We start from the raw sequence: 23,854 nt of genomic DNA, 5'->3' as shown, positions 1-23,854 counted from the left end.
ATATGAAGTAGTTCAGTGATGTATGGTGGGGCAATAGAGTGGAGGGCTTTGTAGGTGAGAAGGAGGATTTTATAGTTTATACGGAAGGACACAGGGAGCCAGTGAAGTTGTTTAAGGACAGGGGTAATATGATGTGAGAATGGAGTTCTGGTGATGATTCGGGCAGCAGAGTTCTGGACAAGTTGAAGTTTGCGAAGTGATTTGAGAGGTAGACCAGTGAGGAGTGAGTTACAGTAATCCAAACGAGAGGTGACAAAGGCGTTAATGAGTATTGCCGTGCTATCGGTGGTGAGTGAGGAACGGATGCGGTTTATGTTACGGAGATGGGAGTAGGCCGACCGGGTAGTGGTATTGATATGCTGAGTGAAGGAGAGAGTACCGTCTAGGATGACACCCAGGCTTTTAACTTGGGGGGAGGGGAGGACAGTATTGTTGTCAATTTGAATGGAGAAGGTGCTGGTTTTAGAAAGGGTGGATCTGGTGCCCACGAGGAGAATTTCAGTTTTGTCAGGGTTGAGTTTCAAAAAGTTATGGGTGAACCAGGATTTGATATTATGTAAGCAGGTAAGGAGGGAGGGAGGGGGGAGGGTAGAAGATGGGAGCAGAGAGGTAGAGCTGGGTGTCGTCTGCATAACAGTGGAAATTGATGTTATGTTGCCTAAGGATATTTCCGAGAGGAAGGAGATAAATAATAAAGAGGAGGGGCCCCAGGACAGAGCCCTGAGGCACGCCACAACTGACAGTAGAGGGCTGGGAGTGGAAGTTCTGGAGATGGACGGACTGGGTGCGGTCAGATAGGTAGGAGGTGAACCATGAGAGGACCGAGCCGGCTATGCCGATGGAAGCAAGGCGATGGAGGAGAATATTGTGTGAGATGGTGTCAAAAGCTGCAGTTAGGTCAAGGAGGATGAGGATGGAGACAAGGCCAGAGTCTGCGGCTACTAGGAGGTCGTTGGTGATTTTGACCAGGGCAGTTTCAGTGCTGTGAAGTTGGCGGAAACCAGATTGAAAGTGTTCGTATAGGCTATTGGCGGAAAGGTGGGTATGGACCTGGTGGTGAACAACTTTTTCCAGGATTTTGGAGAGGAACGGGAGATTGGAGATAGGGCGGAAGTTGTTAAGGTCGGCAGGATCGAGACCAGGTTTTTTTAGAATTGGTGAGATGATGGCTGTCTTGAGTGATGGGGGTACGATGCCAGAACTGAGGGAAGTGTGAATAATGTGGGTAAGATGAGGAAGGAGAGAGGGGAGACAGAGCTTGACGAGATTGGTTGGTAGGGGGTCAAGTTTGCAGGTTGAGGGTTTGGATTTGAGGATCAGGGAAGAGATAACCGTGGTGGGTGGAATGATAAAACTCGAAAGCAGGGAGGATACTGGTAGAGAGGGAAGGGTACAGTGGAGGCAGTTAGCAGTGTCACAGATGGGGGGAAATTGCTGGTGTATATTTTCGATTTTTGATGAGAAGAAATCCAGGAAGTTATTGCACAAGGTGGTGGAGAGTGAAGGGAAGAGAGGAGTATCGGGAGGGCCCAATAAATTTTTGACAGTGGAGAAGAGGGAACGCGTGGAGCCAGAGGCGGATACAATAAGCGAGGCATAGAAGTCAGATTTTGTTTGAGTAATGGTTTGCTTGTACTTCAGTATGTGGTTTAGGTATAAGTCCTTGTGGGTGGATGAACCGGTTTTTTTGAAGAGACGTTCAAGGCGGCGGGCTTGGGTTTTGAGGAGGCGGAGTTCGGGTGTGTACCATGGAGCAGAGTGCGTAAAGGATACAGATCTAGTTTTGAGTGGGGCGAAGGTGTTGAGTAGATTTCGTAGCTCACAGTTGAAATTGGATAACATGTTGGAGAGGGACGGTGTGTAATTAGTACATGAAAGGTTGTTGAGAGCAGCAGTGAAGGAGGGGAGGTCGATGTTCTTTAAGTTACGGAAGGTGATGGTGCGGGAGAGGTGGGTTTTGAAGAGAGGTAGTTTGGAGTTAAAGCAGACTAGTTTGTGGTCGGAGAAGAAGGTGTCGAGGGTAGAACATGACTGAACTGTGACGCCAGAGCAGCAGACTAAGTCGAGGGTGTGGCCTAGAGAATGTGTTGGGGAGGTGATGTATTGTTGGAGCCCAAAGCTGTCCAGACAGGAAATTAGGTCTTTTGTAGCGGTGTTGTTGGGATTGTCGAAGTGGATGTTAAAATCACCAAGAAGAATTATGTTGGCTGACAGAGAGATGAGGTCAGCTAAGAGGTCAGACAGTTCGTCCAAGAAGGTCGGGTTAGGTTTTGGTGGGCGGTAGATAGTGGCCAAGAAGGTTGGTGTGTGACCATGAATACGTGCTATGAGAGCTTCAAAGGACTGGAAGGTGATAGTGGGGTGGATGGATATTTTGTATTTAAGGTTGTACAGTATGGCGAGGCCGCCACCGCGTCCCGAGAGGCGTGGATGGGTGAGATATGTGAAGCCAGGAGGAATAGATTGATTAAGTTCAGTGAAGTCGTTGGGCTGCTGCCAGGTTTCAGTTAAGCACAGGATGTCGAGATTGTGTTTAAGAATAATGTCAAAGATGAGGGATGCTTTTTGAGAGAGGGAGCGAACGTTAAGAAGCCCAAAATGAGTGTTGTGGAAAGGTGTCGAGTCCATGTTTCTGGGGATGTTAGCTAGTACAGAGTGGTTGATCTGGCGTATACCTGATTTTCTAGGCTGAGGTCGGGAGGATGACCAGATGGAGGGGATTGGTAGTATGGAGTCAGATAGTCAGGCATGTGGGACAGAATGGACAGATTGTCCAGTGTTAGTGTGTGGGGTACAGTGAACTGCATGTTGAATGTTGGTGGAAAGTATATGGGAGCCCAGGCGGTTAGGATGCAGACCATCTCCTGCAAAGAAGGCAGGTCGGTTCCAGAAGAGGTTGAAGTTGTCGATGAATTGGAGATTGTAGGACAGGGAGACAGACTTGATCCAAGTGTTGAGACTGAGGATTCTACTGAAGCGGCCAGAGCCTCTTCCAAACGTGGGGATGGGACCAGACATGAAAATAGTCTTACCACAGTTGCTTAGGAGGTGGAGGAGAGAGATAAAATCCTTTTTAGTCAGTTCAGACCGGTGGAGTGACGTGTCACAAGTTCCAATATGAACAATCACTCTAGAGATGGAAGATGGAAGTGTTGGCAGTAATCCAGGAAGCATGGCCAAGATGTCAGAGGTCGTAGCTCCAGGGAGACAGTGAGTAGTGGCGTTGAAAAAGCGTACATTCCTTATAATTGAGTCTCCGATGATTAACGTGGTTGGGGGGAAAAGGGGGCGTGGAGAAGACGCCAGTAGTTGGCCGTTTGAGTCGTGTCGTCTTGCTGACTGGCGGGGAGGCGGGGCGGTGACATCGGGTGCTGAGGTAATGTGAATACTTGACACTGTGCACTTTCATTGTCAATAGCACGTTTTATACGCCAATGTTAAAGTCAAAGCATGTAAATATGGTTTATACTGTATCAGAGCGTTTCTTCCTGTGTGCCAAGACAGACACTGTTTAACTATTGCTACAGAGATAGACCACAAGTCTGTTTGGCTACTAGTCACAAATGTCATTGTCTGGGTAATACTGTCAACAAACAAACAAAAAAATATATATATTGTACAAGTTTTCTTCATAACAGATAATTCTAACATGGCTCAGCCACTTGATAAAATATATAATAGTGGGTCTGTGTAACCTTTGGAAGATGTTACAGGTTTGTAGCCTACAGAAGCTTTTGTAGCAAATTTAAATATATATATGTATTGAACATGAAGGTTTATTATGTCTGGTTTAAGAATTATGAATATCATAAACCATCTTAATAATTTGGGGCACCAGATCAACAAGCAAGCACTTGGCGACAGTGGAGAGGAAAAACTCCAGCACAACCAGGCTCAGTTTGGGCGGCCATCTGCCTCGCCCAGTTGGGGTGAGTGGATAGAGGAGAGAGAAAAGAACAGCAACAGCAACAATAAACAACAAATAGACACTGCAGGTTGGTGGGGCCAGTAACTGTACATCAGCAATATACAGCTCCAGGACCAGGGACACCTGCAGAAGGTACAGAGAGAGAGAGAGAGGACAGAGAGAGAGAGAGCACAAAGTTAGTGACATTCAATGGTGGAATATACATGTGAGGAGGGAGGAGAGGGGAAGGGAAAGGAGGGCAGGGTTAGGGTAGGGGAGCTCAGTGCACAGATGGTCCTCGGGCAGTCTAGGCCTATAGCAGCATAACTCAGGAATGGTTCAGGGTTACCTGAACATCAGCTGTGGAACAACTATTTATGTATCTATGGATTTCCCAAACGACTCCATTCTAATCAAGGAGCCTGAGTCTGACACTGACAACCAGGAAGAGGTTGTGGTCAACCTCAGCATCAAATTCATTAGACCTCAGTGCCGAGAGGTCAGCAGACACTGATGCCTGTCCAAACCCGACGGAGTTTTGGACGTGGGTGTGAGTGTCCGAGTTACCTTCAGCAGTGGGCTGTGTGACAAACGTGGAGGATGGTGATCAGCTTGATGTTACTGGCCTTGATGTTCCGCCAGAAACTGCTGTTCTTGAGTCTGGGGGCGATGTTCCAACTGTGTCTCCTCAGATTAAGCCAACCTCTGACAAGCCACAGCTTTCTGAGGGTGCTACCTTAACGGATGACCATTCAAAGGATTCTAGCTGTTCACCAGTTCCCACAACTGGTCTAGAGTCTTTTATGACCCCTGAAGCTGATCTGTCTGCTATTGCTTTATTGATTGTAGATAAAAGGATTAGCGGCCCTCTAGAGCTGAACAGTAATTGAGACCAGTGACTAGCAGGGGTGCCGACGGGGGAGGATTAGGATGATTCTAAGGGCAATGGTCACACAGGGGGCCCAGCAGGACCCCATACTTTGGCATATGATATTTGGTATTTTAGTTTTTAAATTGCCTCTTTGCACAATAATCTATTAGGACGCAGGCTTTAATGAAAGCACCCCTCTGTGCCAAGAGCATGTGTTTCCCCTTAAGACATTCGTGGGTTAGTCAGAAATACAGCACTTCACAGACTGCTGTTTCAAGTAACATAAAATAGAAATTCTCTGTTACTCAACCCAATGTTTATCCACCGGAAGTTGTAACAATATTTCCATGCAATCGAACAATAGTGATGGAGCAGCATTCGTAAAAAGATGAAAAATCACCAGGCAAAGATAAAACTGCTTTAATGATGTATATTCAAGGTTTCTGCAGCACTGGAACAGTTTTCTGTGAGGAATTGATCGTAATTTCCGCTGTAATCATGTAAATCTGCTTTAATTATAACGGGTGAACTTATGACTAAGTGTTGTACTAACGTCTGATTTGTGAGTGAATCATTTGAGTTGGTTCGTTTCAATGAATTGGAGAAAAATTAGCCTGAATGATTCATTCACAAATAGAACAGATTTTTCTCGAGTTCAGTAGTCCTGTCGCTGTTTGTGTGTGCTAGTGTGTGAAACTTATAATTCACATAATGATAATGATAATGATAATTTCCTTGTTCTTGTATAAGTTATTCCTTTAACTATAAACTCTCCCTTCTGTGTCAGAAACAAACACTGTAACCACTCATGCCTCGAGTGAAGAAGATCTGAGACGGAGAGGAGGAGGTGACTGGGATATTTAAAGAAGGTGAGCTTTAGAAAACATATTGTTGTTTAAATGTATCAAATTTTATCATGTTTAGTTTTATGATGTAAATGGTATCAGTGTTTAATAGCTCATGATATATGTGTGCAGAAAAGATTTGTAAGTTGCTTATGTAATGTATATGGTGTAGTTCTCTTAATTTACAGTCTTAAGATTGACAGACTTATTTTATTAGTATGTTGAAACATATTGCCTAGTCCAGACCCAGGGCCTTCTCATGGTTTCACATTGGAGAAAAGTGCAGGGCAGGAAGATCAGGTCAAGGACAGAAGCAGTGACAAGATGGAAATAGGCAGTACAGTCAAGACAACAAAAGTCTAGCTGAAGAAAAGAGACAGTGTTGAGAGTTTGGTGATGAGGGAGATGAGAACACAGATTATCTAACCAATGACCCAGGTCTATGGCCAGAGAAATTAACAGACATTGAAAGGGAGATAATTATCAGAAAGTTATATCTCTCTTCTTGTCTTCTTGTCTTTTATTTATTTATTATTTGTATTTGGCTATTAACCTTGTGAACAGTCTTTCGTTGTTCAAAGCAATGACAATGAAGAGCTATTCTATTCTATTCTATTCTATTCTATTCTAGAAAGTTAGCAACAAAATTTCCAGAATATTTGCAGTTCACAAAAGTACATACCCATAGCCACTTTTTTTCTTTTTTTAATATATTTTCTTATTTGTCTCACATCTTTGCTACTTCTGGCACTCTGCTGTGTACTTGTACTTTGCTGTTGAAACAATGCAATTTCCCCACTGTGGGCCAAATAAAGGTTTTTTATCTTCTGTTTTCTTCACATTTTTCTTTTCAGTTTTTGTTGCTCAATGATTTTTGGAGCAAATATCTTAAATTGGTAAAAACCCCAAAGCAATGCACTTTAGGTGAATTAGTGAATGCTGTAGTGGTCGGTGCATATGGGCTGTTAATATCAACATTTGTTTTTTGCTCAGATGGATGTGGCTTTGGCTGCTGCCGAGCTGAAGACTGTCAAATTATAAGTCAAAAACTCAAGGAGGTGAGTGGCTAATTCTTCTTATTACTTAGCCATTCTATATCTTTTTCTTCATTCCCAAGTAATGTATATTAGTAATCGTGTTAGTGCTCACTAAATGAAAAGGAACCTTTCCATTTCAAACATTTCTAATGGTCAGCTGAAAGCGCAGATGAGGCAGGAGTCCGCTTGCCCTGTTGAAGCAATCAAATCTCAGATGGTGCTTCCCCAGCGGGTTGCACAGCTGGAGAGAGTGATGGAGATGGAGAGGAGACCAGTACAACCTAAGAGAGCTCACAGAGTAATGAGCTTGTGTAAACAGCAGCAAACTTGGTGTATCTGACCTCCCAGGGTGTACTGCTGGGTCTCAAACTACTTGGCACCAGCTGGAGGAAGAAAAAGAGAGAGGCAAACAGCTTGAGCACCACTGTCACCAGCTCAGAGAACAGACATGTTAAGAGTATCAGCAGGTATAAAGCAGCCTTGTATATTTCACTTGAGGCCTGTCCAGTTTAACACTGATTCAGATTTTTTTGGTTAACCAGGAGGCATGGTGTGGTTAGGTCCTCTCTCATTGACCTAATATTATAGCTGCGCTGAAGCTTTACTCCAAAAGCTGCTAAAAGGGAAGGATTCGTTTAAAAAAGACATCCTATCATTCTGAATCAGTAGTGGGCTAAGGCTACAACTGGAAAACGGTGAAAACATCAGTCACATTTTTTTCAAAAACAAAGTTGTTGCTTGATTTGTCCAAACAACAGTTCAAAACCCAAACAAAGACATTCAGTTTAAATTGAAATAAGATGGAGAAATGCAACAGATTCTACAAAACCTTCTCACCTTTGAGAGCCTGAAACGAGAGAATATTTGACATTTGTGATTAAAAGTTGTTTAAGCAACTTAATTATTTCTTTTCTTTCTTTAAACTGGTTCTTCCCATATGTTGTAGTGTTTCTGAGAAAAGATCAAATTTATTTTATTTATTACTTATTACTTTTATGTTTTTAGCTACTGTTTAAACACAGGTTCTATGAACTCTATATGCACATTTGGATGAATGAATGAATATGAATATGCACATTTTTTGCTGAATTTTCACAGCAATGAAATACTCCATTGTCGAGTTAAAAATGGAACAAAAAGTAAGGAGAGAGTGAAAGACTAGTATTTGAAATGCATGATATCCATCCATCCATCCATCCATCCATCCATCCATCTTCTTCCGCTTATCCAGGGCCAGATTGCAGGGGCAGTAGCCTAAGCAGGGATGCCCAGACTTCCTTTTCCCTGGACACTTCCTTCAGCTCATCCGGTGGGACACTGACGCGTTCCCAGGCCAGCCAAGAGACATAGTCCCTCCAGCATGTCCTGAGTCTTCCCCAGGGTCTCCTCCCGGTGGGACATGCCCGGAACACCTCCCCAGGAGGCATCTGGTACAGATGCCCGAGCCACCTCAGCTGGCTCCTCTCAATGTGGAGGAGCAGTGGCTCTACTCCGAGCTCCTCCTGGGTGACCGAGCTCCTCACCCTGTCTCTAAGGGAGCGCCCTGCCACCCTGCAAAGGAATCTCATTTCAGTCGCTTGTATCTGAGATCATCCGAGATGACCATAGGTGAGAATTGGAACGTAGATTGACTGGTAAATAGAGAGCTTTGCCTTTCGGCTCAGCTCCTTCTTCACCGCATTACTGCGGCCGATGCACCTATCCGTCTGTCAGCCTCCTGCTCCGTCCTTCCCTCACTTGTGAACAAGATCCCAAGATACTTAAATTTGTCCACCTCAGGCAGGGTCTCCCCCCTGACCTGGAGATGGCAGGTCACCTTTTTCTGGTTGAGACCCATGGCCTTGGACTTGGAGGTGCTGATTCTCATCCCAGCCACTTCGCACTTGGCTGCAAACTGCCCTAGTGCACGCTGAAGGTCCTGGCTCGATGGAGCCAACAGGACATCTGCAAATTCAGAATTTGCCTAGAAATTCTGTCCATAAAAATAGTGAACAGAACCGGTGACAAAGGGCAGCCCTGCCGGAATCCGACATACACTGGGAACAGGTCTGACTTACTGCCGGCAATGCGAACCAAGCTCCTGCTCTGTTTGTACAGAGACCAGAAAGCCCCTAACAAATAGCCCCGGACCCCATACTCCCAGAGCACCTCTTACAAGATGTCGCAAGGGATGCACTCAATTGCCTTCTCCAAGTCCACAAAACATATGTGAACTGGTTGGGAAAACTCCCATGAACCCTCGAGGTATAGATGAAAATTAAAATTAATTGATTCAGTAAGGAGCAGTTTTTCTAAACCTGTTCAATTATTAGATCCTGAGTAAACAGCTGCAAGGTTGGTTTCACCCTGCGTTTACTTACAGCCAAGAGTGTAAAGAAACAGTTTGAGCATTGGGCCAATTTAAAGGTATATGCTGCTGTTGAACTGTACTGTATTATACAGTATATATATTGTATAATATACTGTATATATATATATATATATATATATATATATATATATATATATATATATATATATATTATACAGAGCCTCACTGAAATAAAGAGGATGGACTAAATAATGGAAACACCTCTGTTTAATAAGATTTGGATTGTATCTTACAATGGGTACATCCCAATTTCTTTAATTGCATTAGCTGTGATTTGGCCTTAACAGCTCTATTGCATCTTTTAATGCTGTTGAAATGCCCATAAAAGCAAAGGCAAAGTTGCCACCAGCTTTTCTTTTCAGTGTTTCTGTACCCTTCCCCATTTAAATGTTTGTGAAGCAAACACTTTTATTAAAGGGCTGCATTATTCTGTATTCATACTGTGTGCAGATTAGTTGAACCACAGTTTGTAAATATGCTTTGTGGGTCATGCACATGAAACATTTCTGGTAGCAGCATCTTTTTTAATGTGCCTATTATTTGCATCAAATTTATTGATGTTTGGCCTGTGCACTTTCATGTAATTTGTAGAAATGCCCAAAGATTTCAGATTAAGTGTGGTTAATGGTGGTTTACATCAAACTATATAGTTTCTGGCAATGAATACAGACAAATAACTGGAGGTATACTGTAAATGTCCCAATGTTTTGTTTCCTGATCTGACCTTTTTCACATCTTATTACTTTGGCAAAATGCAATCTTTAAGAAAAGTGGGTACACATCCATAATTATTTCTAAATGGTCAGATTTCATACCAACAATAAAAATATGAAGACATCGCTCAATTTTTAAAATACAGCAACAGATGGGAAAACAGATATATTAGACCATATTCAGCTGCATCTGTATCTGGTCTCGACAGATGGGAAGATGTTGGTGGGGGAGGAGAAAAGATTAACATTTGAGAACAGAGGGTTAGGTGGATATATTGGTTTGCAATGTCTCAGCCTGATATTTAATATTTGTTCTTTATTAAAAAATGAAATCCACTGTCTACCATCCATCTCGTATATAATGGAGTTTTTTCACTTTGCTGTAAAACCAACCAGCTAAAATAATGGCTTAAGCCAGCCCTAACTATATGCTTTTTCAAAAAGGAAGGATTTAAGTCTAGCCTTAAAAGTACAGAGAGTGTCTGCCTCCTGAACCCAGACTGGGAGCTGGTTCCACAGGGGAGGAGCTTGATAGTTAAAAGCTCTGCCTCCCATTCTACTTTTGGAAACTCTGGGAACCACAAGTAGACCACTGTGATGGGCAGTCTCACTAATCTCTGTGAATCAAGAGATTACCCTATTCTTTAAGTGTTGTAAGTTTTTCTAAGATGGTAACAACAATTTCTTTTTCCACCCAGCAAACTTTAAACACATGACAACTTAGTAACTAATCAGAGTCAGTCAAAATAGTTCAGCACAACATAAATGAAAATCAATAAAACTTTATATTTATATAGAGATTAACTACAAGTGGGAATAACATAAACAATAGCACAGCTTTTATATCACACCATAGTCTGACAATGATGCTCTGTAGGTCTGGTCACACATGTTACATGGTTATTAACCAAAGCAGGACTATAAGGACAGGATATGAAGACCAGTTTATAAGTTATTGTATAGGTTTCAGGTCTTGCCTGAAAAGGGAATAGTCTTAAGGTATTGATGGCAGGAGGTGAGCAGGGGGAGTCTGTTCGTTAACAGGGGTTCTCTTTGTGAGGGCCGTTGGCCTGCTCTTTGTCAAAGGGTCTTGACATTGCAGTACTTGTACCATCCCCGGTTGTTTATCTTAGTGGGTCTCAGAGTTTCATAGTCATAAATTGTCAGAGAATATCTCTCCTGCCTCACTTCAGGAATGTGACCATATTCTCCTGCCTTTGGTGTGATATGAACTAGTTTTTCTTCATCATTTTGAGACAGGATGTTCCTAATTTTGGAAATGTCGCACAAGTGAAAGAAGGCAGTTCTAGAGATTGTTTTATGTGTGAATTGAAGGACATGTCCTGGTCAAAAATAACTCCAAGGTTTTTCACAGTAGTGCTAGAGGCCAGGGCTATGCCATCTAAAGTAGCTATTGTTAGAAAAGCTGTTTCTGAGGTTTTTAGGCCCAAACACAATAACTTCTGTTTTCACTAAATTTAAAAGTAGAAAGTTACTGGTCATCCAGGCCTTTATCTCCCTTAGACACGCCTCTGGCTAACTGTTTTGTGTTAACAGGTTTCATAGATAGATACAGCTGAGTGTCATCTGCATAGCAGTGGTAATTAATAGAGTGCTTCCTAATAACATTGCCTAAAGGAATCATGTACAAGGTGAACAGAATCAGTCCTAGAACAGAACCTTGTGGAACTCCATAACTAACTTTTGTGTACGTGGAAGGGTCATCATGAACATGAATAAATTGGAATCTGTCTGATAAATAAGATTAGAACCATTTTAATTCCTTTGATTTGAACTACATGCTCCAGTCTCTGTAATAAGATGCTGTGGTCAATAGTGTCAAAGCACTAAGGTCTAGCAGGACAAGTACAGAGATCAGTCCATTATCTGAGGCTAAGAGAAGATCCTTGGTGACTTTTAACAGGGCTGTTTCTGTATGTGCTCTAAATCCTGATTGAAAATCTACAATTAGTTCATTTCAGTGTAAGTGGTCTGATAGCTGCTTAGCAACAGCTTTTTAAAGGGTTTTAGAAATAAATGGTAGGTTGGATATTGGTCTATAATTAGCCAAGAAGACTAGGCTTTTTGAGTAAGTACAACTGATGTCTTACAGATGAGTAGAAGAGTAGAAGATTCATTTATGGCAGGTATAGGAAGCATCTGATGAATTTTATCTCTAATAGTTGTGATTTTATTTGTAAAGAAACTTATGAAGTCCTCACTACTGAGAGCTAAGGGAACACTGGGCTCAACAGAGCTTCTTGTCAGCCTGGCTACAGTGCTGGAAAGAAACCTGGAACTGTTCTTATTTTCCTCTATTAGTGATGAATAGTATGCAGTTCTGGCTTTACGGAGAGCTTTTTTATATGTTAATAGACACAATAGTTTTTCCAGGCTAGAAAAAATTCTTCTAAATTTGTAGAACGCGACTTCCTTTCCAGCCTTCGTGATGCCTGCTTTAAGGTATAGATATGTGAACTGTACCGTGGAGCTAATCTCCTCTAATTCACTAACTTCTTTTTCAGAGGGGCCACAGTATCAAGAGTTTCACGCAGTGAGGCTACAGCACTGTCAACAACATAATCAACTTGGCAGGGAGTAGGTCTGAAGCATTCATTTTCTCTTTACATATTTATTGAATCTTAACTGACTGAATTTGAATTAAATTGATTAAACTGCATTAACTTTTATTGAAGACTTTAGGGTATTATGGGACAGGACAGTATGCTTAATTTTGTGACAAAGATTCATGATGATGTTAACTTGGATCTTAACTTTGATAGAGTGGGAAATTTGTTACCATTACGTGACAAATAATGATATGATATTGTTTTACTGGAAAGTAGTTCCTTAAAAATAAACAATGCAACAATGCAACAATTTTCTTACAATAAAACGTCACATCGATCGCCAGACCCTGCATCACGAACTGGGGGGTTGAGAGCAGGAGCTGGCCTCACTCAAGGAGGACAGGTCAGAACTGCAGTCATTTACAAACATTGCATGACTATACATGAAGGTTATAAATACTGCAGTCGTTGAAATGTCTAAACTGTTAAATAATAGTATTTGTGATTGTAATTGTATGTGATTGTACAGTATTATGAAAGAAAGCCTGTCACTTCATTAATTAAACACCTGTAGAATACAATAAAAAGAGAACATAATAAAATGCAATGTAACAGTTTTCTGCCAACAGTCCTAAAGTGCAGTTTCTTTAAGGCCAAGGTTTCCTGTGTGGAACATGTGCACAGTAATAATAATTCATGAATGTATGTGCAGAATATAGATATTTGGGTCATATTAGGTTGCGTAAGTAGTTATGTAACATGTTGCTTTCATTTGCCAGGTGTCAGGCTCAGAGAGAAATCACGAAACACCAAATAAAAGTGAAGAAACTACAACAACTCCTGATATCTTCTCAGTCTAAGAAGAGAGCTTTAAGAAATCACACATATTTTTGTGATTCTGACTTTTTATCCTGTGAGTTATGTTTAACTAGGGGAGTGTTCTTGTTACTGGTGAGTCTTTTTATTATTTTGAGGTTGTATGTTATATTTTGTCATCATTCATGTCATTAAGAAATGTACATATTCACTGTTTCTTCAGCTATACTGTAAATACATCTCATGTGAGAAAGGTTGCACTGAGGCAGAAATAAATGCATTAGTTAGAGCCAAATCATTTTTCAGACAGAAACTGTTTAAAAAAAATGCCAAATGTGAAAAGCAAAGAATGGACTGTCATCAAAATCAAAAAAGAGACTGGTTGATTATGTCCTTCCTGTTCCTGCTCTTTTGTGCAAAATGTGTGCAAAGTCAAATAATACTGAGGATGAAAAGACTTCATCATCTAGATGTATTGCATACTAAGACAACAGACACGTAGACAACAAACGAATTACAAATGAATTTGCATAAATAAAGCCCAACATTAGTAGGATGAACCTTTGGGAAATAAGGCTGCTGAGAATCAGTTGAAAGGATCAATACCACTCACATTTGTTTGGTGTAGCCAGCTCCTAGAGTGTCCACTAGTCAGGAAGACAACCCTCATTGATTCACTTCACCCAGCCAAGAAGTAGTCTGCCAGTACCGCCTTTAAAATCACAACACTGCTTCTATATTTACTTTTTCTTCAGAGTAAAGAAAAAACTAGATATAAAGTGTTAATTAGTGAGCTTTAGAGGTGCTTAGAAATTTAATTTAGACCATGCTAACTATCAGCAAGAAAATGGAAGTGCATTATTTGCCAAACTGTTAAACTATTCCTGTAAAGGTCTGCATTATGACCTAATGTTAAAGCCCTGAGTGGCAGTTAACAAAATTTAGTTGTAAAACCTGTAGTATTTCAGTTCATACTGCACTTATGTCCCTAAATGAAGTTCTGTTTAATTAAATTCCAACAAACCCTTGGACATGTAGCATTGTAACCTATGAGTATTGTGCTCTAGGCAAAATACAATAATGGTACATGTATAATCTACTTTGTTATGGGAGCTCAGAGTTTAGAGGGTACGTACATGTGTAATAACTGCAGAACAGGAGTCCTGGGTAGTCAATAAGTGCCAACTTCTTGTTTTTACCCTTGATTCGCAGTTGAGTTTATCTGGCAATGGTCACAAAATAAGTGTATATCTCATGTTCATATCAAATGTTCATGTGTGTGTGTCATCTGGAGTCCTTGCAGGAGGCCTTGGCTGCAGCCAAATTTGACAATAAGACACTGGACCAGAGTTTGGAGCAGGCTGTGCTGATCAACAGCGATTTACACAGCAAACTGGAGCAGGCCAGAAACAAGTACCAGGCCACCATCACACTGAGGTACACCGTCAAAAAACAGTTTGACAACTGTGTTGACATTTTATATGGCATGACTGAAGGCTATCTTTGTGGGGTATCACTCTTGCAGAGATGAGGAGCTGTATGAGGCTCGGACAAAGATGAGTTGTTCATCTGAAGAGCTTTATGCTATAAAGCAAGAAACCACAGAAGACTGAATCTTTAACGAAAACGCAATGAGAAATCGCAGAGGTACAAAACTACGGAATGGTTTTATTTAATTTGTTTAAGAAAATTACATATATTAGCCATAAAATCAATGCATGTGAGATATATACCACTGTAAATTCTGTTTTTGTGAGGTCCCTGATTACAAAAAAAATAAAAGTGGAACTTGGATGTAGCCATAAACTGCAGAGATTGAAGTGTGTAAAAATGTGTGTATATGTAGAAATAGACAGAGTCCATATTGAAAGCTCTTACCTCTGACTGCTGTTTTCCTTTGATGCAGTGTACAAAACAATAGAGGCTGCCAGGTTTCTCATCACACATTTATGTTGTTTACTGCATTTATAATTTGCGCAGAATTAAGAGGCATGTGATTCATCAGTGCAATAACTAACAAAAATTGTACCAACACTGGGGCAACATGGTGGTGCATGGGTTAGCACTGTTGTCTCACAGCTTGAAGGTTCTGGATTTGAACGTATTTGCCTCTGGGTCCTTTCTGTGTGGGTTTCCATGTTTTCCCCATGTCTGTGTGGGTTTTACCAGGTACTCCACCTTCCATAGTCCAAAGACATGCAGGTTGGGTTGATTAGTGATTGGTAAAGTATACGTAGGTGTGAATGTCTCTGTGTCAGCCCTGTGATATACTGTACCCTGCCTCTCACCCAATGTCAGCTGCAACAGGATAGAAATAAGCGGTATGGAAAGTGGATGGATATACCAGCACTCTTCCTGCATCCTCTGGTTTATTATCTTTACCCTGTTTTTTTCCTTCTCTAGCTGAAAAATATCGTTAAGGATTCATCAATCAGGTCAGGTGACCAGTCCAAGGCAAATCAGGAGCTCCAACATTTCTGAGCTGGAGCTGCTGGTGTCCAAACAGAAAGCTTGTATCAGGGAGCAGAGGAGCCAGCTGAGTCAGCAACATGATAACTCTCAGAAACCAGAGGTAAACTTAGTTCAGCTTACAAACCGTGACAATGACAGAGATTGCAAATATAGTGAATAGTTAACATTTATCCTTCCTCCATTAACTACTGTTGACATACTTTTTTATAAGTACAGTATCTAACAGCTTAGATTAGAACTATTGGTATTGCCACAAACCTTCTTTGAGACTCTTTGAGAGAATTTATTAGCTTTATTATCCCTTATTATTGTTGTTAAATTCTTTCTTGGGCAGCAAGTTTGACACCATGTTTAAAACCAAGCCAAGACTGGTACATTCAATTCACACACACAAAAAAAAATCACAAATAAAAAGTAGTGTTGTGCCTTAAAAGCAGTGGCACCTAAGCCTTATCAGTAAAATATGTTCAGTGGTTTTCCAGTTTAAAACAGTTGTGCATACCTTCTGATCTGGTAAGTAAAGAATAAGCCTTTTCAATATTCAAATCCCCAGAGACTTTCGGAGAACCACTGAGCTCCAAGAGCACTTCTGGTCTGATGCCTGATATGAGTGGAGGAAACGTTCATTTGCAACAAGGATCTATTGATGTTCCCCATCAGATGCATCAGACGAAAGTTGTTTCCTTGTAATCAAAATAAATATATTCTGCTGATGTGTTTAAAATAGTAAAATGTGTCTTTTGTGTCACACTTTATTATAGACTGAAATTAAAATGAAGTACTGCATGTCAATCAGTTGGTTTAGAAAAGCTTTTTTGGGCTTTTAAAAACTATAGAGTGAAAAATTAGCAAGCTACAAACAGAAAAAATGAAGCCTGACAGTCTCTGTAAGATGCTGTACTGTGCCACTGAAAACATGGTCATTTGTTGAAATTCACATCTTCATGTGTATTACATGTAGTTCAGCACTGCAGCCATTATGAAGTTGCTTCACTCCAGCAGGTAAAAGAGGTTATTTAAACAGGATTCAAGCTCTGTGGGGAAGACTTGTTTAGTAGACAGCTCTGCAATTATTTCTGTACACCAGCTTTAGTCTCGTTAATCAATATGATTCCTTAACTGAGTCAATATTTTTTATTTAGGTGACATTTAAAGAGAAAATGTTATTTTCATAGAAATAAGCAGGTATACTGTCGATAATGGGTGGATGTTATTTTCATGTGGTTACAGCCATAGGTCAAAGCTGTGTATTAGCTGTTTTAATTGGAGTACATTTAAAAGCACATATATTGCCTGAAATGCTGCAGACACTAAGCCAAAAAGAGGTGTTCATATTTTAAATGTACAACACATACAGTCCATGCTGCACATTGATCCTTGTTTACACTGCAGCTCCAAAAAGGACCCTCACAGAAGAACTTTGGAAAGAACACTTCCATTTCAGTAGAGTCACTAGAACTTGTTTAATTGTTGTTTTAGCTCCTCTGGTTTACACAACTTGTAATGTAAATGTTGTTTGATTCCTGCTGCAGGTTTTAAGCCAGGCAGAGAGGGAGAGGTAGACTTCTACCATTCAACGCTGCGAGGCCATGAGAGAACTGCCTGTGAGCCCAAAGCTGGCAACACATTTACACTGATAATAACCAGCACATGCAAAAGTGACGCATCTCGTAAACACACCTGAACACAGTGATCTTTATTTATTCAAACATTAAACAGTGACCAACAGGGCAGAGGAGATAGCAGCCACACGTGAACTAGCAGCTGTAGAGTCAGACGTGTGTTGTCCTCCGTATATACTGATCAGGATTTTATGTTGGTCAGAGGGAAAACATGCAACTCCTCAAAACAAACTGTACAGCCATAACATCTGATATACTTCTCCACTGTACAAAGACTCTTTTTTTGTACCAACAGATTATTCATACAAAAGTATTTTTAAATAACGCTCTGTACAAATGTATGATTCTATATCTGCTGTACTTGCACTTTATTATTTACAGATTGTTGGCTTCTGTTATTTGGTGACTTAATTGCAAATATTAGAAAGACCTCACACTTTCCCTCTTATTTGATTCCCAAGTTGTCTCAAGATCGTTCAGATCTTTATCAGAAAACACAAACAGCTTCTTTAGTGTTTAGTAGTAAGGGCTCTCACATCAGCTTGTTTAATAGAGTCAAGTTGTTGCCTAGGTGATGAATACCAGAAAGGAATTTTTTTTTTTTTTTTGTCCATGTCCATTGGGACTGAAGAGCTGAATGTAGATAGACACAAACATCCTTAGTTTGGTGCTGCACTTTGCTACAAATCCTTAGAAAAACAGCCACAATGAGTCCACCTCCTTTTTGTTTTTTAGAAAGTCGACAAATCTTAAAAACCGTACAAACACTCATAACGAGACCAATGCAGGCAAACGATACAATAGTCATGACAGTTCAACAGTGACCATTGCTCTCTCCAACCACAAGAGTGCAGCATTTTGACATAAAACACAGTCCAGTGACAAACTAAAAAAAACACCAACATTCTGGCAGGGACAAGGATGTTTTCCATCCCAGTTCATTTCAAATTGGTCCTTAACCAGTTCACATTAGGGATTGAAATCACTGGTTCTGTCAATCTATAATCTTTTGATATGCTGAGATTGTTCTAATTGAAGCTACAAAGAAGAGAAGTGAAGAACCTTGCATACAAATAATGTGTATTTGATACATTGGATAAAATACAAAAATAGATGATTTTAAATTAATTTAAACAAAGAAAGAAAAAAAGATATAGAATCAAATAATATATGTACATGATCAATGGTATTGTGACCCATGCTCATTTGGGTATATTAGACAAGGGACAATTGTATCATCTTTTAACATGTACTTCAATGTTGAAAGCATACATTTCTTCCCTGTGTCCTTTAATAGAAAGCATTGGTTTTATGCATATACTGTTGGCACTGATGAATGTGTGAAGTAGTATGTGGTTAGGTGGGGGCTGTGAAAACTAACATCATTGCAGGGTCAACACGCTGGATGGCAAGGTTACCACACGGAGCATTTGTCCACAGGGTTCATTGGGGAACCCTTTGGACAGTGGAAAACACGGGAAAACTCGTCAAACTGAGAAACACTGCCGATCACTCTGCAGGGGGATGAAACAGTATGATATACACTTATTTGATCATAACTGTACTTCCAAAGTGCTAAAAGTTGGCAGCTGGAATTGCTAGTGGTTCTTGAAGACATTTCCCCTCTTGTCCAAGAAGCTTCTACAGTTCTTACTGACCGGAGGGGAGTCCCAGGTATTTAATTCCTGTGGAATCTGTAAAATCGTTGAACTACTACTTTTCATTCCCTGTGTTGAGTGATGGTTGTTCACATTCATCACATTCAAAGTTCATCCATAAAAAAAAAAACTTTAAAACAGACAGAGGAAAAGAACAAACACAACACTGTCATTCCAAACACAGCTGGATTATCTAAAAAAGCTCAGGCCGATCTTCAACAATGCATCCCTACTGTACTGCGAATCAAGCAACACACTGAAGCAGAAGATGTTCTGCCCTGAAGACAGAACACCCAGTCATAAGCAGAACAATGCAGTATGTGCTGTTCAATGCAGCAGGGAGCCAAGACCTGAACTGTACATTGGAGAAACAACTGGTTCACAAGTGCCTGACAGAAAACAGAAGTGCCAATCCCTCAGGCCAAGACTCAGCAGTCCATCTGCATCTGAAGGACAAGCGTCACCCCTTTGAAGACACCAATGTACATAATGAAGACATTACATCAACAAATGAATGACCACTACTCAACACATGTTGTAGTCTGCAACACAATGACGCCCTGCCTCAGGCAATTAAACAACCAGTCACAGTGCACTCGTGATCCAATCGACCCACATGACGGCACAGGTAAAATACCCGGAACTCCCCTCCAGTCAGTCAGAACTGAAGCTTTTTGCCTGTGAGGTGAAACATCTTCAAGAACCTCAACTAAGTCCAGTACCTGAGTGTGTACATATATTATATATATATATATATATATATATATATATATATATATATGTAATGTGTATGCTGTACCTGTAGTGCTCTGGTGCATGTTTGTCAGTCAGCAGCTGCAAGTAAATGGACTGAGATCTTCTCTTCATACACCAGTTCTGAAAAGACAACACAACAGTGACCAAACCTGGATACAGTTTATCCATAGCAGGACCCCCTGAATAAGAGAGGGAAAGTCTGGCTTCCTGTAGTTGAGACCAACAAAGTACAATTAGCTACTCGAGTATGTGCTACTACTGTACGTTTTGAGGTACATGTAAATATTTTTCTCATATGTTTTAAACTGAGTCCTCCTCAACAAGTTGAAACAGTAAAGTGCACAGTACACAGATACAAGACATCCTTGCCAGTACTTTTACTTTTGATACTAATGAAGTTATTTCTGTTTGGGCTTCTCAAATGTGGATACTTGCAGGCTTTCCTACATTTCTGTGATAGTCCTGTAAATGAAATATCTTTTGGTTTTGGACTGCCAGTTTGACAAAGCAAGACATTTGAAGACCTCACTTTAGAATCTGGGAAATTGCAATGTGTGTTTTTCTCTATTTTCTGTCATTTTATTGACCAAATGCTTAATTGAGAAAGTAATCTGCAGATTAATTGATAATTAACTGCACTGCTAGTTACAGACCTGTATTTGATACTAGTCATATATTTAAGAAGCCATTAAATTCAAATGGCATGTCCGTTGGCTGCTGTGCAGACTATACATTTTATGTAAATGCACAGATGGCTCAGTTGTCTCACAGTTGAAATTAATGCTTTAATGCATCAAATTTCAAGACCACATACACATGATTTTCATATCACTTTCCTGTGGCAGTATTTTTAAGAATGGGCTAAAACAGTACAAGTTGCATTAAAAAGTGAATCTAGCCATAGTTACATTAAGCCCTGGATTTCAATAAAACCACTGAATTTAAATTAGCTGTTATAGTTACAAGGAGCAGGGGGTGGTCTAGTGCTTAGAGACACTGTGCTATCATCAACATGCTGCTTTTTGATCCTTCCAGTGGTTATTGCATTCATCAGCTAATGTCAGGGTAATAAATAACTCCTACCTGCTCGCTATGATCAGTCACTCTAACTGAAAGTGGCAGCTAAAATGATTTAACATGTAAATGTAATGAAAAACAGTAGTGTCAATTGTAATGGGAGGCTTTGCTACCTGTGCAAAGGCAATGAAGAGCAGCTGTTCATGAGTGTATTTGAGCCCAGGCAGAGGCCTCTCAGGACCATGCTCCCTTACCCACTTCTGATATGCCTGCACAGAGAGAGACAGGAGATTGAAACTGAAATGAAATTATATGTTCCCACACTTCATTTCCAAAGTAGCATATTCTCCCCAACTTTAAGATCTGAAACCAAAGGAGCATTTACAATGTCCTGTTGTTGACATACTTGAAATGTGATAGAAACTTGTCATGAGGCAGCAGTACCGGTCCTCCCAGTTACCTTGTGTGTCTCCATTCCCTTTCTACCTCAGTGTGTGTTGTGGTGTCTCCCCTGTGCGTACTGTCCGCAGGTGTGCCACAGGAGAACGGTTGCTGCTGATGAGCATCACCTGGTTCCAATTACTCACCGACTACCATAAAAGCTCTGGTTAATCTCGCCATCGTCGCCAGTTCGTCCCGTTAACTACACGCAGTAGCATCTTGCCTGCTTCACTCATTTAAGAGAGTCTTATCAGACGAATACTTACCTGTTCTGTTTCTCCAGGTTCCTGCACGTCAGCAGTTACCTGTGGTGCACCTGACCCTGTTTTCCTAGAGTCATGCTGTCCTGAACAATCCGTACATGGGAGCGTACTTCAGTGAGGGATTGTCCCGTGAATCTGCCTTTGGGTCCTCTTCTATCTCTTCATAACTGACGTAACAGAAACTTACTTATCTCTACTTGCCAATGCTACTGACTGATGTGACTAACAGGCAAATTGGTGTATTTTGATATTATGATTTATTTAAAAGCATTCATTAATTCTCTTTGTACTTTTGTTTTTGCACGTAACACTTCAGTGAATCAATACAGACCACACTTAAGACACACGCAGACATGGGAACTCAAGTAAAATGATTTTCTTTTATCTTGATGCTGGGGCACCTCTGCTCTTTACTTACATGCAAGTGGTTTATGAAGAACACATTTTTGAACCAGAATGGACAGAGGTTTTGTGAACTGACAGTAAATTCTAGTATTTAGGTTCCCTGAAGCCACATAACACTGTTTGAACAATATTATCAGGATTACTTACATAGTACGACAGCTTTAGACCTCCCATATCTGCTATGTTCTCACCCAGTGTCAGACGGCCATTCACCTAGCAACAAAAAGGAAACTTATTAAAACACTGCACAGTCTCTGCAGCTCTGAACTTCAAGGGTTTACTGCAGCTCAGGATCTGGCAAAGGCTGATTCCAAATACCAATATGATCTTCTCAGGTAATTCCATAATTTTAAACAAGTGGTTCTACATTTTAGAAAATAGACATTCACTTTTAGCGTAAAGACTGGAAAGACAGAGAAACAGCTAGCCTACTCAAGTCCAAAGGTCAAATTGAAATCAATCTTATAGTAACTCTAAAATTTACTAATAAAACATTTACCTCCTTGGTTTGGTCTGAGCAAAGAACCAAAGTTTAAAAAAGAGGTTTAACAGGAGCTTACTATATCCTGGCTGATTGCAGTAACTTCCTGGAGTTGTCACCTTGAGTTTACCAGGGAACCAGAGCAGACTCCAGACAGAGTGGGGCCAGGAGTTTTCCCTTTCTTCTGGTCCTTAGGTAAGTTACCCTAGCTAAGCTCATCACCTGCTGGTTTTAGATTCATATTTATCTTACAGACATGAGAGCGGCATCTAGCTTTTCCTCACTTGGCAAATTTGTATACATGTATTTTCCCAAATGTAAGCATTTACATCTGCCAATAAAGTACAAAAAGTATGACTATGGTGTTTTAGAATATGTAAAGCTTCCAACTTATCACCAGACAATAAAACGTCCCAATGAATATATTAGAATTGTACTCCAGTGATTTACTATTGCATCTCTTTAAAGTTAGTTGGACTTTAAATGGTTAAAATTGAAGCAGCAGAGACTGAGACACTGTGACTTTAGGTTCATATTAATGGTCAAGCTCTAAAAAACATGGATTCTGCATTTCCCATACTACAACTCAGTAGAACCTCCGTGCCCATTTTCTAAACATCACTTCCCCAGTTTGTGCTGCAGGCTTTCTGTTATAAATGTCTAATCTTTAACCATGACCTAACATCATCTTGATGACATATTCAGAGCGGACATTATACAACTGCTTTCACAGGCTAGGCAGTGCTCCTAAGTAAACTGTGTTACATTAAATTGCTGGAGTGCTCCTTTAAAGAAACGTCATTATGCGATAGGTGGATATTACTTTGCAGTATGGTTCAATATGAACCTAATATCACTGAACCCATTGATCAATATCCTGTCTATCATATACACTGTGTTATCGAGGACGTGCAATTCGTGTGCAAACCCACCCTCTGGTTATAAACTGTGAAGTTGTCATAGAGTTTGACGATACATTCAGCCTTTCTCTGGAACTTTCTGTAGGACTCCTCAGTCCACCACTGTTTGAGGTTGCCATGGCGGTCGTACTGGCCCCCTAGGGACATGAACCATTGCATCACTAAGATGAGGGGCGAAAGGGTAGGAGGGGGGGCAGTGTTAGCATGGAGACAACACAATCTGCCACTTTTTTTCATGGTCCAAAGAGCTGCCCAGCACGTCATCTTTTATACTTCATGGTAGCTGCAGGAGTCAAAGCATTAAGGGGCAAAATGATGTAAAATCCACGGTTAACCTTGGCTGACATATGGAGCTAATCAGCCAATAGAACGACTTTTTCAACCAAACTCTGAATAACAAAAAGAATAGCTGACGATATGGCAAAGATGCTGGTAGTGCACAAACCTGCCAGTCACATTCAAAGTTATTCCAGCATCGTAGTAGGTGGCTGGCATAAATAAAGTCTTTTGGTGCATCTAAACGGGCAGCACTTTTGACTGGAAATAAAAGTTAGAGATTGTGTCTTAAAATAATCTTTGCTGCACAGTTGCAGTCTCCCTATAACTGTCAGACCATTACTCAGACTGTCAGGGAATCCTTTCTAATTTAGTTTGACAGGACTGAAACTCAAAAGTGTGAAAACTGTGGA

General features: G+C 40.6%; 1 protein-coding gene and 3 long non-coding RNA genes across 4 annotated transcripts in view; 3 read left to right on the top strand and 1 right to left on the bottom strand.

The window, feature by feature from the left end:
• The first annotated feature begins 5,028 nt into the window (after positions 1-5,028).
• On the top strand, positions 5,029-8,095 carry LOC113125175 (uncharacterized). The gene is made up of 3 exons (XR_003295118.1): positions 5,029-5,647; positions 6,617-6,681; positions 7,892-8,095. It is a non-coding gene; the product is annotated as an uncharacterized LOC113125175 (long non-coding RNA).
• Positions 8,096-12,473: 4,378 nt separating this feature from the next.
• LOC113125174 (uncharacterized) lies at positions 12,474-14,690 on the top strand. Its single transcript, XR_003295117.1, has 2 exons — positions 12,474-12,717; positions 13,094-14,690. It is a non-coding gene; the product is annotated as an uncharacterized LOC113125174 (long non-coding RNA).
• A 19-nt stretch (positions 14,691-14,709) lies between these two features.
• LOC113125173 (uncharacterized) lies at positions 14,710-16,461 on the top strand. The gene is made up of 3 exons (XR_003295116.1): positions 14,710-14,777; positions 15,534-15,702; positions 16,156-16,461. It is a non-coding gene; the product is annotated as an uncharacterized LOC113125173 (long non-coding RNA).
• Positions 16,462-16,472: 11 nt separating this feature from the next.
• Positions 16,473-23,854, bottom strand: part of ecel1 (endothelin converting enzyme-like 1) — a 43,485-nt gene continuing 36,103 nt past the window's right edge. Inside the window, exons 14-18 of the mRNA XM_026298505.1 lie at positions 23,178-23,302; positions 21,912-21,977; positions 20,829-20,924; positions 19,682-19,758; positions 16,473-18,738 (exon numbers count right to left, since the gene is read on the bottom strand). Coding sequence (XP_026154290.1) covers positions 18,639-18,738; positions 19,682-19,758; positions 20,829-20,924; positions 21,912-21,977; positions 23,178-23,302 — 464 coding nt within the window. The 3' untranslated portion in view covers positions 16,473-18,638. The remainder of the gene's footprint in view (positions 18,739-19,681; positions 19,759-20,828; positions 20,925-21,911; positions 21,978-23,177; positions 23,303-23,854) is intronic.

This window comes from Mastacembelus armatus, chromosome 13 (genome assembly GCF_900324485.2).
Source record: "Mastacembelus armatus chromosome 13, fMasArm1.2, whole genome shotgun sequence".
NCBI classification, from domain to species: domain Eukaryota; kingdom Metazoa; phylum Chordata; class Actinopteri; order Synbranchiformes; family Mastacembelidae; genus Mastacembelus; species Mastacembelus armatus.
Note: the sequence above shows the minus strand (reverse complement) of the source record. Positions and strands in the feature narration are given on the sequence as shown.